The 16,395-nt window shown below is 37.9% G+C and overlaps 1 protein-coding gene across 1 annotated transcript in view; it reads left to right on the top strand.

The window, feature by feature from the left end:
- galt (galactose-1-phosphate uridylyltransferase) overlaps window positions 1-16,395 on the top strand; it is an 85,109-nt gene that overhangs the window by 10,182 nt on the left and 58,532 nt on the right. The window contains exon 7 of the mRNA XM_046860679.1: window positions 15,343-15,465. Coding sequence (XP_046716635.1) covers window positions 15,343-15,465 — 123 coding nt within the window. The remainder of the gene's footprint in view (window positions 1-15,342; window positions 15,466-16,395) is intronic.

Here is a 16,395-nt window from a genome sequence, read left to right as displayed (position 1 = left end):
GACAGTGATGTAGTACAATAGTTTAAGCAAGATATAAACAAAGTATAAACTAGTTTTTCTGCATCTGGTAACGGCATCATATATCATCTTATACTGTTCACCTGTTGGTGGCTTTTAGACACGTGGCATAGCATCAGTGAAAAAACTGAGATGGTGATATTTCTCAACCTTAATCATTCTTTTGCTTCAACTTAACCACAGAATTGCCAATAGTGAAGCTTCTTTCTTCGTTTTTTTTTTTTTTTTACAGCAACACTTTTAAAGCGAAAGCAGGTCAGATTGTATGAGGTGATATCAAAAGGTTTTTAAACGAACTCTGTTTACAAGAATTTGTAAACTTTATTTATCTACGTTTCCACACTATCACCTTCAAAATAGTCCCCACAGTGCTCGCAGCATTCTTCTGGAATGTGTCCTGGAAGTCTTCTATTCAAAGCGTATCAAGCACCTTCTACGATTCGCGCCGATTCAGTTGCACAGCTCCTGATGTACACAGGACGATGTCTTTAGCACATTGACTTATAAACTTCGGCGCTTCTTGTGACTGTGCGTGCAGCCTCGTGCTGCCACAAAACTAGTCTCGAACCTTTTTGATACTTCGTACGTTTCAGAAAATGAATGCACGGAAATGTAAAGGAGGAACCATGTGAATGTATTCCATGTATTCGGAGCTGTTATTAATATTTATTATACTGAGAATTTACTTAATGTTACATGACGACACCTGGATTGTTAATCTCACAAATTTCAGGTCAATTTTCTTTACTTTACCCCTGAAGATGGTTTATTGCTCTAAATAAGTGTACAAAAAAACACTTTTCTATTCAGCCATTTATAGACAATGTGTCTCTGACGTTTATTTATTAATAAATAAACAGTTTGACCAGAGACATGGCAAATCTATAAAAGTCATATGTTTAAATTCTTCTGTGTAAATTGTCTAATTTATGTAAATGCATGTGAGCGTCTGGAAGACATTTTTAAGTGAAGATGCAGCTGAAATCTCACAGCCGATTGACGAAGCCTATACTACACAACCATTTGCTTCCTTTTTCTTATATCTGATACACGAAACGATCTAATTAGGTTTACTTTAGAATAAAGATTGACGTCTGAATATTTCATAACCACTGTACATTCCATCCAGCATTCCTTCCTCCTGAGTTCCAACAGTCTTCTTATCATGATGTTTATTTGAGAAGCAGTTTCCCTGGCAACGGCTTATCTATACATCATGATCTCTCAATGACTTGACCCTGCCATCCTACACATAGCTGCCTCCCAGTCTGCCTGGCATCGCGTCTAGGCATCAGAGTCCAGATTGCATCGAACTCAACCGAAGCCTGACAGCCTTCTACTGCTGACTTCTGCAGCTCTTATCTTCGACCTGAGCTAAATATAGTTGGCAAATCATTCGGCGTGTGTCTATGAGAGTGAGTGTGTGTGTGTGTGTGTGTGTGTGTGTGTGTGTGCTTGCTCCCTGTATGCAGAGATAGAAAGTCGGGTGTACGTCGTCTTTCTGTGCATCAGTGAAGGTTGCTGACGTCGCTGCCGTGTGCCCTGCCAGGGCTTCAGTGACGGTTTGATAAGGCAACTGTGATGGGGTTTTTTTCCGAAGGAGAAGGAGAAAGCGTCTGACAGAAAGAGAGTGCAAAGACCAGACCGAGGCTGTGGAGGCGAGTGAGGAATAAAGCGAGAAGACACCAGACAGGCGGGAAAAGGCAGAGAAATGGAGAGAGAACAGGCTTACATCAGGGTGTGTGTGCACTTTGACAGTGCCTTCCTGCTTTTTTCACTCGCCATATCTTCTATGAGCATACCTTCACTTCTGTGTGTGTGTGTGTGTGTGTGTGTGTGTGTGTGTGTGTGTGTGTGTGTGTGAGAAAGTGTGTATGTTGTCCCTGGTCACACAAGTCATCCCGGAGGCACATCTGTCTCCTTGTCAGGGTTGTAATGGATGTGTTAGGATGCACGTTGTACGGCTTCTAAGCTGCTTAACTGAACTAACTGTATGGTTTAACCTGCAAGGCTTTCATGCCGTATGGACAGAATTGCTGATTCAGCACCACGTTATGAAGCACATGTCAACCTCTAAGCTGCAGTCACGAATCAGCATTCTGGGAGCTTTTCTGACAGCCTGCTTTCTCCAGCCAAACATTTAATTAGTACAGAAGTCAGTCTGGTTCTGAGCTCGCATTAATATATGTACACTGAACTATGTACACATCTATCTGTCTGTCTGTCTGTCTGTCTGTCTGAAACATAGTATTTTTTATACACTATATAGACAAAGTATTGGGACACCAGACTTTTCAACCTATATGTGGTTCTTCTACGACAAAGTTTGAGGCAACAATTGTATCTGACATCTTTGGATGCAGAAGCAAGAAATTTGCCCTTCACCTGAACTAGGAGACCCAACACCTGTTCCAGCATGACAATACTCCTGTGCACAAACCCAGCTCTATGAAGATACTGTAAGCTGTCCATGGGACGGAGTGAAAGATCTCCTGCTATAGAGCTCTGACCTCAAACCTATTGATCCCCTTTACTAACACCCTTATTGCTGAATATATCTCTACAAAATCTAGTGGAACATCTTCCCAGAAGAGTGGAGGTTATTATAACTAGATGTGGAATGAGATGTTCAAAAATAAGCACATACCAATCTTGTGTCCACAAACATTTGGCGAAATAGTGTGTCTCTAATATTGATTACTTATAGAATCTAATTGCTGTCATTTATTTACATTTTTTAAATTTTTTTAATATAATTCGATTTTTCTATTGTCTCACCATCAGTCCAACTAAATATCATTACGCATTTTGTGAAAATATCATATTTTGATATTTTTCTAGGTTTTTTTGTCGGTTGCATGCATTCTTTTCTCCTCTCCGCTCAGTGTGTAGCAGCAACAGCAAGCGAAAGTGTGTTTATTAGAATTTTTGTCAGGCGTGTGAAATAAAACTGTCTCTCAAGGCGGCAGTAATAAATAGAAGCAACTAAGTGACTTCAGTTTCTATAAAAACGTGAGCAGGAAGGAGAAAGACGACGCCGTTCCTCTACTTTGCATCAGTAAATGATTTGAGACGCATGAAACAGTTGTCAGTGTGTTATTCAGAGTTACTGGGCTTCAGTTTCACTGTAGATGTAGAAGTGCGATTATATATATATATATATCTCATATACCGCAATGTCAGCACTTTTTACTGTTAAAGATGCAGTAGTTCAGCTTAAACATTTAGAGTTTATTATTATTGTTGTTTTATTTCCAAGGTGTGTATATATATATATATATATATATATATATATATATATATATATATATATATATATATATATGTGTGTGTTTTGGGTCAAATCATCATTCTCACTCCTCAACTCCATGTTATCTTTTTTTTTCTTTGTTTTCACTTTCTTTGTATTTTTCCCCATTTTAATTTTCATCCTTTCTACCTTACCCCCATTACCTCTCTTCCTTCCTTACTCTCATTAATATTTTCTCTTTCTTTCTTTCTTTCTTTCTTTCTTTCTTTCTTTCTTTCTTTCTTTCTTTCTTTCTTTCTTTCTTTCTTTCTTTCTTACTTACTTTGTTTCTGCCTTTGTTCCTTCCTTCCTTTTTGTTTGTTTCTTTCTTTCTTTCTTGCTTGCTTACTTGCTTGCTTTTATTCTTTCTTTCTTCTTGTTTTTATTCTTTCTTTCTTTCTTTCTTTCTTTCTTTCTTTCTTTCTTTCTTTCTTTCTTTCTTTCTTTCTTTCTTTCTTTCTTTCTTTTTTTCCCTTCTTGTTTGAATAAGGAGCAGCGCAGGCACAGGATAGTGGAGTTGACAGCTGTCAGTAAAAGAAGGATCCAGATGTGAGTCAGAAAGACCAGATTGTTAAAGATGATAAATGAATAAAATGCTCTCTTCTGTTTTGGACTTTCTACACCTTTAACTCCGCATTTATTCATAATGTGACTGTTTCATTGTTGTAAAGCTTCAGACTGGAAATGACTTTTTGCTCGCTATGAAATGAACTCTGCGGAAAGATAAAAGAAGCTGGAGGGAAAAAAACTCTGCTGAAATCACTTAAAAATGCATTAGGCTTAATTCCAAAATGTCCATGTGCAGATCTTTGGTGTGGAGAAGCAATATGCTTTTGAAGTGCTATCCAGGCAATATAGACTCCATGGAGAGCTGAGAGAAGAGCTTCATTTCCTCTAAGAGAGAGAGGGAGAGGGGGGGGGGGTGAGAGAAAGAGAGAGAGAGAGAGAGAGAGAGGTTTACACTCAGACATGCAAGTCAAAAACACCAGTCAACAAAAAATGTTCATCTGTTGAAACGTAGATTTCGTCTGCTTCAGCCCAAGTGGAAACTTCGTAACCCTCTGTTTTCAGACTCTGGATGTTTTTCCCGTGAATGTTTGGTGTGGAAGTGTGAAGGCAGCGGATGTCTGTTTTAACTTAAATCCGGAGAAAATGAACGTTCTGGAAATGATGATGCGCATAGTCTTTATTCTCAGAATAATAACACAACAGTCTCATATAAAGTAAAGCCTCGACTGATACACATTAAATAAACACTACATGGATGAAAGTATGTGGACAAGCATAAGATTTTTTTTAAATTCCTCATTAAGTCTCCATTTAATAACCTTCACTTTTTCCAGGAAGATGTTCCGCTAGATTTTGTGGAGATTTTTGCTCAATCTGACAGTTAGTGAAGTCAGGTACTGATGTAACTGAGATGAATCGAGGAGGTTCCTGGGGTTCAGTCTGTGTTCACATTCATCCCAAAAGATGTTCAATAGGGTTGGAGCTCTAAAGTAGGAGATCTTCCACTCCAACCCATGGAAAGCAGATCTTCATAAAACTGGCTTTGTGCATTGTTATGCTGGAACAGGTTCGGGTTTTTATGGTACTGCATCTAAAGGCGTCTGATACATTTGTAAGTTTGTGAAAACAGTTTGGAGAAGAACCATGTGTCAGGTGTTCCAATACTTTGGAATCAATGATAATCACAATGTCAGGTGGTCCAGTGTCCACAAACATTTAGAGACATGGATAGACAGATACCTTACAATCTATTTGAATGTATTATTTTAACCCTTTCAGCAGCACCACATTCAGAAGGAAATTGCAGTCAACAAACATAAATGTCACCAGATTTATTGCTCATGAAAATGCAGCAGATGATTATGGCGAAAGTTTAGTCTACAGCTGTCAGATCTGAACTAAACACACACACACAGAGAGAGAGAGAGAGAGAGAGAGAGAGAGAGAGAGATTGGATATCATATTATTCGAATATAAACCCTACACTACCTCCACGCTCAGAATGCCCCTGTATTCAGCAAGGTCAGTGTCACTTCCTGTCTGATGTAACCCCAGATTTATCACAGGTATTGCTGATTATGTTCCTCTTGTATCACTGGCAGAAATGTATGAGTTTGTGTATCAGCATGTAATTTTGGGCGAGCGTTCGAAAGCAGCGACGTGTGATTGACATTCAGTCTGCAAACTTCAGCTGATAGCATTCGAGATGGAAAGTCAATTTGCAGCATGTAGCGAGAGCTGATGCAGGCGGGAGGTAAAGAAAACGGCACGAGGGAGTAAAAAAAATAATAAAGTCAATCATCTGGGCTCTCCATCAGCAGGAAAAAAACTATATTATCTATAAAACCTAAAAAAGATTCAAAGGAAATAAAAATGGGAGAAAAATATTTGTTGGTCCTTTTCTTCTCGTTATTATTTCTTTAATAAAAAAATATATATTTTATAGCAAAAAAAAAAATGTTTTCAAATAATTAAATAATTAAACATTTTTTATAATTTTTTCCTTTTTTTTTTTAACCATACATTTTGTTTATATTAATTAGAGTTTCCATTACTAGCAAAAAACTATTTTTACACGAATAAAATCTTTTCTTCTTTTTTATTTATTTATTTAAATCAAACCTTTTTTTATGTTAATTAGTTTTTTTTTTTTAATAGCAAAAAAAATCTTTTATTACAAAAAACTAATCTAATTCTTTTCTTCCTCTTTTTCCTCCTCTTCATCTTCTTTTTTTATGTATTTATCTAAATAAATCTATTTTCTTTACATTAATTAAAGTTTTTTTTTACTAGCCAAAAACTATTCGTATTAAAGTAACTAAATAAATTCTTCTTATTATTGCTATAAATAAAAATTCCTTTTCTCTTTTTTTTTTTTTTTTTTCTTTTTTTTTTTTTTTTACATTAATGCAATCTTCTTTTTAATGGCTGGTGAGACCGAGTTCCTTTCATTCGTCTTCCTGTACTTTTTTTTTTTTTTCTTCATGAAAAAAGGAGAGAGTATGATGGACTGGTGTCTTGTGGGCCACAATGCAGGTTTAAAATCTGACATGGTCTCCAGGGCTTTGAGGCGAGTGAGGGAAGAGTCTGTGATTAGTTCCCTCTCTTTTCTCCTCAATCCCCAGCCCGGGAGCCTTCTTTATCACTGCTGACATTCAAATCAGTGGCTGGAATACTGAAAAGCCGACCATGGCACCGGCTCCTCGTCCTACTGCTCAATCTCACGCAGCCAGCCTTCTTCTGCCCGGCAGAGATTAGCTTTAAAATATAGACTCAGATAGCAGAGATTGGAGTTTGAAGTTGTTGTGACAAAAAGACTGTCTATTAATTCATTTCCACATTCATTCAGTCCTCAGGCAAATGGCCAGGGCATGGCTATTCTTTCCTCCTCTTTATTTCCTTTTGTACACAGACCTAATGTTTAATGCATTAATGTGGCCCACAGCCCTTTTAAGCTCTTTCGTCTGTGCACTCTGCTCACCTCGCAGGAAGTCTCGCCGTCGACGGCTGCCGTAATTAAAAGCACTTCACGCGTACGCTTTTCTGAAAGAGAACAACAGCACCGCGGTGCCTCTTTTAGCATGGCATTACCTCATCCGAACCCAGGATGATCCTTCACCTCTTCTCAATCTCAGACGCTCTCCTATACATAACACCGGCATTTCATTCGCTATAGGAGCTCTTCCAATTTTCAAACCTACAGTTTCATACAGTGCATTCAGAAAGTATTCATGGCAGTGACGGTAGATCGAAGCCTCTCCTTGAGATTCCATGGAAGTCCGTTTGGAGTTTCCCAACAGGCACCTGAAGAAGATTCTGCAGTCTGTTGAATAGAAGATTGAACTGTTTGGCCTCAATTCTAAGCATTATCTCTGTGGGAAACCAGGCACCGCTCATCACCTGCACAAAACCATCCCAAAAGTGAATCATAGTGGTGCCAGCATCATGCTTGGGTACGTTGTTTTAGCCGGGATTTGGTCGATGTTGTGGGAAAGCTGAATTAAGCAAAGTACAGAGATCTGCTCAATAAAAACCTGTTCCACAGCACTCAGGACTTCAGTCTGGGCCGAATGTTCACCTTGACTTGACAAAACAAGAGGGGCTTAGGAATGACTTCTAAAGGGAATGGTTCTAGAGTGGGCCGGCCAAAGTCCTGACCTCAACCCTATTGAACATCTCTGGAGATACTGGAAAGTGTCTGTCCACCAACGCTATCTATCCAACCTGCTCCAGCTTGAGATGATTTGCCCTGAGGAATGGCAGAAAATGTTCTAATCTAGGTGTGCAAAGCTTGCTGTGTCACCCTCAAAAAGACTTGAGGATGTATTTGTTGCCAAAGGTGCTTCAAAATATTGTTCATTTTAAACGAGTCTTTAATTTGACTCAGAAGAACGAGTCATCTCAAATAGTAAAAGAGTGATTTGTTGATTTTCTTCTGCATGAGCGAAGCATCACAAAATCTCCACAGGTTATGTTCAGGAAACAGAATAGATTCTTTTACCCTCTCGACTGAATCTGCTTATTGAAAATGTACATTTTAATATTATTTCCGATCAAAGGAAAAAAAAAAAGATTCGTTCATTTCGAAGAAATGATCCGATCTTCCCATCAACTATTTCAACTAAAGGGTCTGAATACTTTCTAAACAAAATGTTACTGTCATTATGGGTTACTAAGTGTAGATTAACGAGAAAAACAATACATGACAACAATCTGAACGATTGTAGTATCAAGCTGCAACATAACAACATTGAGAAAAGAGAAAAGAAAAAGTAAAGAGGGTCTGAATACTTTCCGGATGCACTGTATGTAATTTTAATCTGTCCAACTGGGATTCACATTCTGGAACAACTCAGTCTCCAACCAGGGTCATGCTTCTGAAGTTCATCTGCTTTTAATGTATTCATCGACCACTGCTGAGTCGGGCCGTAATATATCACCCCCAAAAAAAAAAAACATGCGATTTGAGACGTGACCTAGTCGTAATGAGTCGTTTTTCCTTTTTCATAATCCGTCATTTCGAGGAATCCTTGAGAGCTCCGACGTTTTGGCGCACCGCCTCAAATCACAGAACAAACACGGACAAACAAAGTGCTACACAGTTCCAGATGTTTTTCTTTTTCAAGAGAACAAGACTCATAGCTCCATGGAAATGAGAAGGTTTAGTTGTTTCTTTTTTACCTTGAGTGTTGTTTAATTAATATTGGTGTATAAAGTTTAACAAATCGATCAGCCCTGCTTGATTTATTTTTAGCTGCTTGTGTTTTCAAGGCTTTGTAACTGTGGACAAAAATTGCCTTTCTTTGCGTCTCGCCCGAGTGATACTCGATCCAGAAAAAAAACTTGCTGATGGAATGTTAAGAGGATTTGTTTCGTCCCCTTTGGGTCGTTTGTAATTCCGATCTCGCATTTCATGCTATCAAAGAGAACGTCCGGCACGGCGATGTCGGAATTCAGGGAGCGGCTTTTGTCATGACGTCTAGACGGCCGGGGAAGTCAAATACGATTTCACATGAAGGTATAGAAGCTGGGAGATGAGCGGTTTTCACTGTAATTGGAACCTACAAGTTTCTCAGGGATGGTGATTAAAGTCAGAATTGGGGAAAAGAAAACCTATAGAAAGACTGCTGCTCCGAATGAGATGCTTTCGAGGAGTGACCTGCCTGTTCTCATTAGAAGTTCAGTCATTAGTGAGGAGTGTTTTTCAGTTGCATCATTTATGTAGAAGCAGCTCATTAGCTTTGATTGGGCAATGGCCTTGTAATCAGACCAACCAGGAATATTCACTCGGTATAGAACTCTTGCTTTTTCGCACCGCTGCTGCTGGTGGTTGGTCTGATCGCGGTCAGGGTGAAACCGAAACAATTAACTGAGGGAGTTTAGTGTAAACTTTTCTGCAATCGTCAATAATGATTACGTTTGGCTATATTGTTTTTTTCTATTCATTATTCTTATTATTATGTAGTAAAGCTTGTTCCCTATAAAGCATTATAGACGTTGTTATTATTAATTATTAAAAAAGTGCTAAAAGGTTTTGTGATAATTAATAATCTTTAGAATGTGTAAAGTAATCAGTGTTTGTATCCCATTAACTCTTCAGTGCAGTAACACTTTTTTAACCAAGTTGACCTGCATTTATAGTTTTTCCATAACCTTCTATATATGATAATAGCAATAGCTCTTAGTAATTCAAGAAAAAATAAACCAATGACAATCTGAAGATTTCTTACCGGTTTCTTATGGTTTACGGTAACATTTAACATCGATAAACTAGCGACTTCACACCGGCTTATTATTAAATCCTGAAGCACTGAAACTCTTCGAGAAATAAATTTCACCAGATCAATGGTTATATTATTATCCGCATGAATATTATTTATATTCATTATTAATGACATTATAATTGTTGTTACAGCATTCTTAGTCACGTAACATGTAACATAAGCTACATACAGATCACTGTGTATAAGTCTTGTAGGAGCTCATTAAATAGTTCTGTATGGTTATAATTTTATACCGAAGTCCTTTTTCTTCTTTGCTTTCTGTATTCGTAAGGCGGACAACATGACTTGACATTTTACAGAGAAGTCTGTAAAAGAAGTTGCTGAATTCTTTGTTTTGGAAGACTTCCCTTTTTCAGAAACTCGAAAAGACAAGCACTGACACTGGAGACTCATTCCATCATTACAAAATAAACTTTTCCTTAACGAAAAATTCACCCTATTAACAAGTACACAAAGTTTTGTTTTCATAATTCAGTGGAAAATACTGAAAGAAATATTGAACTGATTGTGATCAATAGTAAACAAAAATATGTATAAACCTCATGAGTGTGTATTACAAAGGCGTTATAATGTAGTTCATTCATAGCTAAAGCCTATATCAAGCGTCAGCCATAGTGTTGGTCTAAAAACCAATATTATTCATCAAGCATGACTGTCGTGGTTAAAAAAGGGGACTTTGCTTACTAAATAGCGGTTGTTCGCTCGAGTTTATTTGTCCTTAATATGTTGTAATTGTTCAGATTTTTCTGGAAAACAGATGGTGGGTTTATTGTGGTGCTTTAATCTTAAGGAATAGATCCCACAGCAGACAGCTCGTTTTAGCTGTAATAGACGACTTGGAAGTGTTAGCTCATTTTAGCACACGAAAAGAAAAGTGATTAAACAGCAATGTTTACAAGCGTTCTGCACACCGAATCTAGTGGTTCTGGAAACTGGGCAGGCTTTGTGAAAGTCTGTAAAGTTCGTCCAATACAATCAAGTACAATTACATTTTATTAGGGTTTAAACTTAATGTCCTATTAGATTCCCAAATGGCAGAACATAACAGGTGCATTGGAAACAGCTTTGGAAAATATGCACGTGTTACGTGTTATGCAGGTCATATGGAACTCAGTGGCTCATTTCAGTCACATCATTCTGGGAAAAATGAAACACGCCAAAGTGCTCTTGTCAAGGTATTATATTACCATATGTGGTTCTTCTTCAAACTGTTGGCGCAAAGAAGGCACACAATTCCCAGCATGGCGATGCTCCTGTGCACAAATCCAGCTCCATGAACATCTGCTTCACATGGGTTGAAGCGGAAGATCTCCTGCTCTGACCTCAGTGGAATTGGATGTTCAAAAAGAAGCACATACCAAACTTATGGTCAGGTGTCCACAAAAGATCTTCATAGAGCTGGCTTTGGGCACAGGGGCATTGTCATGCTAGAACAGGTTTGGGTCTCTGAGTTCAAGTGAAGGGAATGTGTTTTCTTTGCCCCAAAAGAAGCACATCTGGCTGAAAAAGCTAGGTGTCACAATACAATTAGCCCAGATAATGTGCAAAAAAAAAAAAATATATATATATATATATATATATATATATATATATATATATATATATATATATATATATATAAACATATATTTATTCACAATGTTTTTTCTTTACTCAGATATTAAAAAATAAACTCCAGCAAAAAATTAAAAACCGTCCGTGTGGAAACATAGCAAAAGTCCAGTTTGGTGTCCTGATGATTTACTTAATTTAAAACACCATTACTTTAAAACATTTACACAAATATTTTGTCTTCATGCTCTATGTTGAGTTCGGTTTCACTAATAATAAACATACATTCACATAAAGCATCAATATTTGTTATAAAAAAACGTAAAGTATAAATTTAGGGTACATTTCGAACAGACACAAATGCAATTGTTAATCGTGTGTTATCTCATGAAAATCATGCGGTTAATCGTTATTAAATATTTTATTATATATGTGTGTGTGTGTATATATATATACACACACACACACGCACACACACAGGGTACAGATTTTTCTGCATAGAGAAAGAACAGAAAGCAGCACCAACATCTTAGATGTGACACAGAGTCTCTGAAATGCTTCAGTTTGAGCAACAAGACAAAAAATATCACTTTCTGCTCCCCAGGAAAATCCCATCCATGTAGCTCCTGTTTTTTATTTTTATTCCCGTGAGTCGTGTTATTGATTTAATGAACCTTCGTTATTTATTTTAAATGAGAGTTACGTTCTCTCTCTCACTCTCTGCATCTTTGTGCTTTCGTTTCTCTTGTACATTCAGTTGATTTTTCTCTTTGTTTTCTTGTCTGCGTTAATATAATGATCCAGTTTCACACCCGGTGAACATATTGCAGGTTCAACAGAGCCACCAGGCTGAGATTCTCTGTTCTTTAGGTGTCACAGTGTTATTTGTGTTGCAGGCAGGATAGAGTTTCAGGCTGAAGGGGTTTATATTCAGCTCCGGCTTTCTTTTTTACTGACTTTTCCTTCTACTGAATATTCATTTTCCTGCTTGTTATTTGGTTGTGGAATAGATAAAAAGCTTGAGGAACATTATATGCAAGAAATCTAGATTTCTGGTGGGATATTTTCCTCATAGTCAGTGTGTCATTAAATCTCTAGTTGTTTGTAAAGGACATGAGTTTGTCTCTGTTTGTCTGAACAAGTCAGACCCATCAAAACATGGACTCCACAAGACTTCTGAAGGTTTGTTGTGTTATCAAAACATTAGCAGATCCTTAAGTCCTAATGTCCTAATAAAGTTGTTTGTCCAGCACGTCCTACAGAAGCTTGATCAGATTGCGATTTGGTGAATTTCGTTGCCAAGGGAACACCTTGAACTCTTTGTGATGTTCCTCAAACCATTCCTGGACTATTTTCGCAGTGTGGCAAGGAGCACCTCCTTTTCTCTTCTGAAAGAAGATTCGCTCTCGTCAAAATAACATCCACATGAATGGCAGGTCCCAATGTTTCCCAGCAGAACATTGCCCAGAGCATCACACCACCGCCCACCTGCTTGCCCTCTTTTCATCGTGCAACCTGGAGCCATTTCTTCTCCAGGGAAGTGACACATGATGTAAAAGCAGATGTGTTTGACCAGACCAGGCACCTTCTTCCATTACTGCCATGTGCCTGTTGTCAGTGCATTTTGTGGTGTGCAGGAGTCCGCATTAGAACACTGACTCTTTTGCAGCTACACAGCTTTTTCTTATCAAATACTGCATCAACCTTTTCTGCAATTTGCTCCACATTAGCTTTTCTGTCTGATCAGTTGAGAAAAACTGTTCTTCAGTTTTTCCCCGTGTGCATCGGTGAACCTTGGGTGCCTCTGATTCAGTCACTGGTTCACCGGTTGCCTTTCCTTGTGCTTTTTTTGGTAGTAACTAACCACTACATATCCAGAACATGACACAATCTGTTGTTTTGAAGATGCTCCAAAATCTAAGCATCACTTTTTTGGCTCTTGTCAATGTTTCTCACACCCATGTTATCTTTGAGACAAGTGACACTTTTTGTATCAAATTTATAAACGTAACATGAACACGTTTTATGCAGACAATATGGTGGGTCAGTCCCACGACCCTTCATGATATCAGCTCTCAAATACTGAATCTTTAGGTTGATTCATTGATTGACAGCTGAGAGACCTTCCCACCCTCTGCAGATTAGATTCCCGGTTGTTTTCCTGGTCAAACATCTTCAGGATTTAAACTTCCAATCTCTCAAAAACAGAGTGAAGGCTGAAACTACTGCATGACCTGGGAATAGTATTTTCTCTGACTTGATTTATAAGTCAGAAAATAATGAGCATTGACGTAAACGACTCTTTATCACTACACACGAATCCTGCAATTGCACTTGTTTCAGCTCCATTTGCTTTGCTTTGCTCTGCTCTCATTTAAAATCTATTGAGCCTGTAACACCGTGCCCTGTTTTATTCTTTCCTCATTCTTTCTCTCTTTAAAGTTATAGAACACGAAGTAATAATATCTCAGCTTTATCGGTTTAATAGAATTGTTTTTTTTTTTGTATTTGCAACACCCCAGCTGAAGTGCATTCTTTGTTCATTCGAAACTCTTTAGTTGTAATCTCTCAGTTTTTCTTTTTTTTTGCACTTGACATCTTGGTGTTCTTGTCACCTCGTTGCAGCTTTAATCTACCTCACTCTGAAAACACTTAAAGGCTCACGAAAATTGGCTAATCGTGAGAAAGCGTTCGAGAAAGTGCATGCTATAAGTCTGTAAAAACGGTACTGATTAGCGGTGTGTGGAACTGATTTGGATCGCACAAAATAAAAAAAAGACGCCCGCGGTTTGCCAAGGAAACGCTGAGGAGCTCTCAGAGTTGAAGCTGAAGAGGTGGATATCTAATGGAAAGCTCTGGAGACAGTTTTGGAAGATTATTTCATTCCCAAAGCCTCTAGAAGAATGTATGCTCCTAACATCCAGTGAACAAACATTTTTTTGTAGTTGTGCTAGGAGACTATAAAGACTTAGATGGGGCTTTTATTTCCAGAACAATAGGCGAAATGATCTTCTAATCGAATGAGAAAAACTTTACGTGACTTATGTGAAAGATATTTTGTTGGTGGAGGTGTTAAGTGTCTAATCCTGAGTATATCCTGAACTCCAAACATGGACACCTTGTATTATACCACCGACTTCGATATCAGTGACCCGAATACTCACTGCACTCGAATGGACTCAATCCCCTCACTACACAACACAACACCACACAACACTACACTACACTAAGTATTTCTTCTGCTTTGACTTTTCACCAGACGTACACTTGAGGGTATACGTTTCCAAATGGCGTACAGAATTTGCTGAATGGTAATAAAAACATGGAGGTGGAAGCTCAGTGGTAGACTTCTGGTAGACATCTAAACAGAAGGTTGTGAAATCAAATCCCACCAACTCTTAGCTTGCCACTGCTGGGCCTTTGAGCAAGTGTCTTTTGACTTAGGAAACAGATGTCCTTTTCCTGTTGTGTCTGCAGGAAGTTACAGCTCTGCCTCTGCCATGTTAATCTGTATTCTATGTGACTCTCAGGACACGCCTCGGCCTCCGTAGTGTTGTGATGCCTGATTTTCGCTTAGCAGCATCGGTGCTGAAAAACGGTTTAGAGACGAGAAATCGTTCTACATATAAAATATCGGTCACAAATTATTCGTCACTTTCTAAATATGTATAAAGCTTAAACACAATTCGTTTTTTTCTCCTATTTGAATAATGTATTTGGATTATCGTGTGTAAAGCTGATTTCCTATAAGCTTTTTTAATAGTCACTGATGCTACTTTAAAAGTGCTGTAGAGAATTTGTATGTTTCTGTCTCTCTATATGAGGTGTGTGAGATTTAAATTGGCAGCCTATTGAGTTTACTCTTTACACAAACTAGGAATAAAAACGAAAGAACGGCTTTTAGTCCCAATTGGCATTGAGTCAAAATCCTTTTTTTTTAATTCTAAAGCTCTACTGAAGGATGTGATGTCTTCAAGAGTGTGTACAAAGCCTAATCGGGCTTTCAGAACAAACATAAAAGCAACTTTGTTTCTTTTATGCGAATGGTTTATTTTTATGACAGCAAGACGCAGTATTCATATTATTATTTGTTATTGTCTGTGCTTTTTGTGCCATGTCTGGGAAATGCTCAAGCTTTTTGTGAAGCTAGCCGCTGTGGCTCGGTGTAATATTCCCGCTGTCTTTCCGCAGGTTTGGGCCAGCAACTTCCTGCCTAATGAACCTGCGCTGGCTGAACGCTGTCAGAAGGAATATAAACAAAAGCACGGAGAGCCCATGCTGCTTCAGTACGCTCGCATGGAGGCCCAGGCACAGGTATCACATCACACAGACGTGAATATTAATACAGTAATCCGATCACGTGTCTGCTCAGGGTCCAGGTGACCAGGTGATCCAATACTTTTGGCAATAATAATATAATATATATAATATAATGGAAATGTAAAACTGTGGGAAAACTTACTGAATTAGAAGAATCTTTAATCCAAATGCGATAAATGCGATAATGAAATCTGAATAAGGTGATGCTGTGTCCTCTTTTAATGTTATCAGGTGGTTTCTTTCAGCACTTATTGATGAATGTTATTAGCAGAAAACATACAGGTTTTGAGTTTGCATCAGCTCTTCAGATTGTAAACCGTTTTGAGTTTATGGATTATGATAAATAGCAAAATACTGCAAACGAGTGAGGAAAATATTAAGACTCACTTTTAGGAAAATACTCAGTAAGAGAGCCATAATGCACTATCTATTAATAGTTGCATTTAATATTGTGGGACATGCCTAAATTAGTTCCAGTTATAACAGATATTGGTGTTGGATTTCCCCATTCCTCATAATTACACACTCTGTTGCTCATGGTAGTTCTTACCCTCCAGGTGTTTGTATTGTTTTTTATATTTTATAATGACCCAGATGAGAATGTGTTCTCTTTTGGGTCTGGTTCCTCTCGAAGTTTCTTTCTTATACCATCTAAGGGAGTTTTCCTCTGCCACAGTCGCCCATAATTCTTACATTCTATTAAGCCGCTTTGAGAAAATGTCCATTGTTCGAAAAATTGCTATAGAAATAAAGTTTTATTGAATGAAATCAAATTATTCTTTGGACATGTGCACTTTTGTTCCATCAATATTAAATACACTAAAACTTGTGCCATCTTTTTCCACATTTAATCCCCATTTACATTAATAATATTCTCCACTCTTCTGGGAAGATGATCCACTAGATTTCTGAGTGTGCTTGCTG

The sequence above is a fragment of the Silurus meridionalis genome, chromosome 11, assembly GCF_014805685.1.
Source record: "Silurus meridionalis isolate SWU-2019-XX chromosome 11, ASM1480568v1, whole genome shotgun sequence".
NCBI lineage: Eukaryota > Metazoa > Chordata > Actinopteri > Siluriformes > Siluridae > Silurus > Silurus meridionalis.
This window is presented reverse-complemented; position numbering and strand designations above follow the sequence as displayed.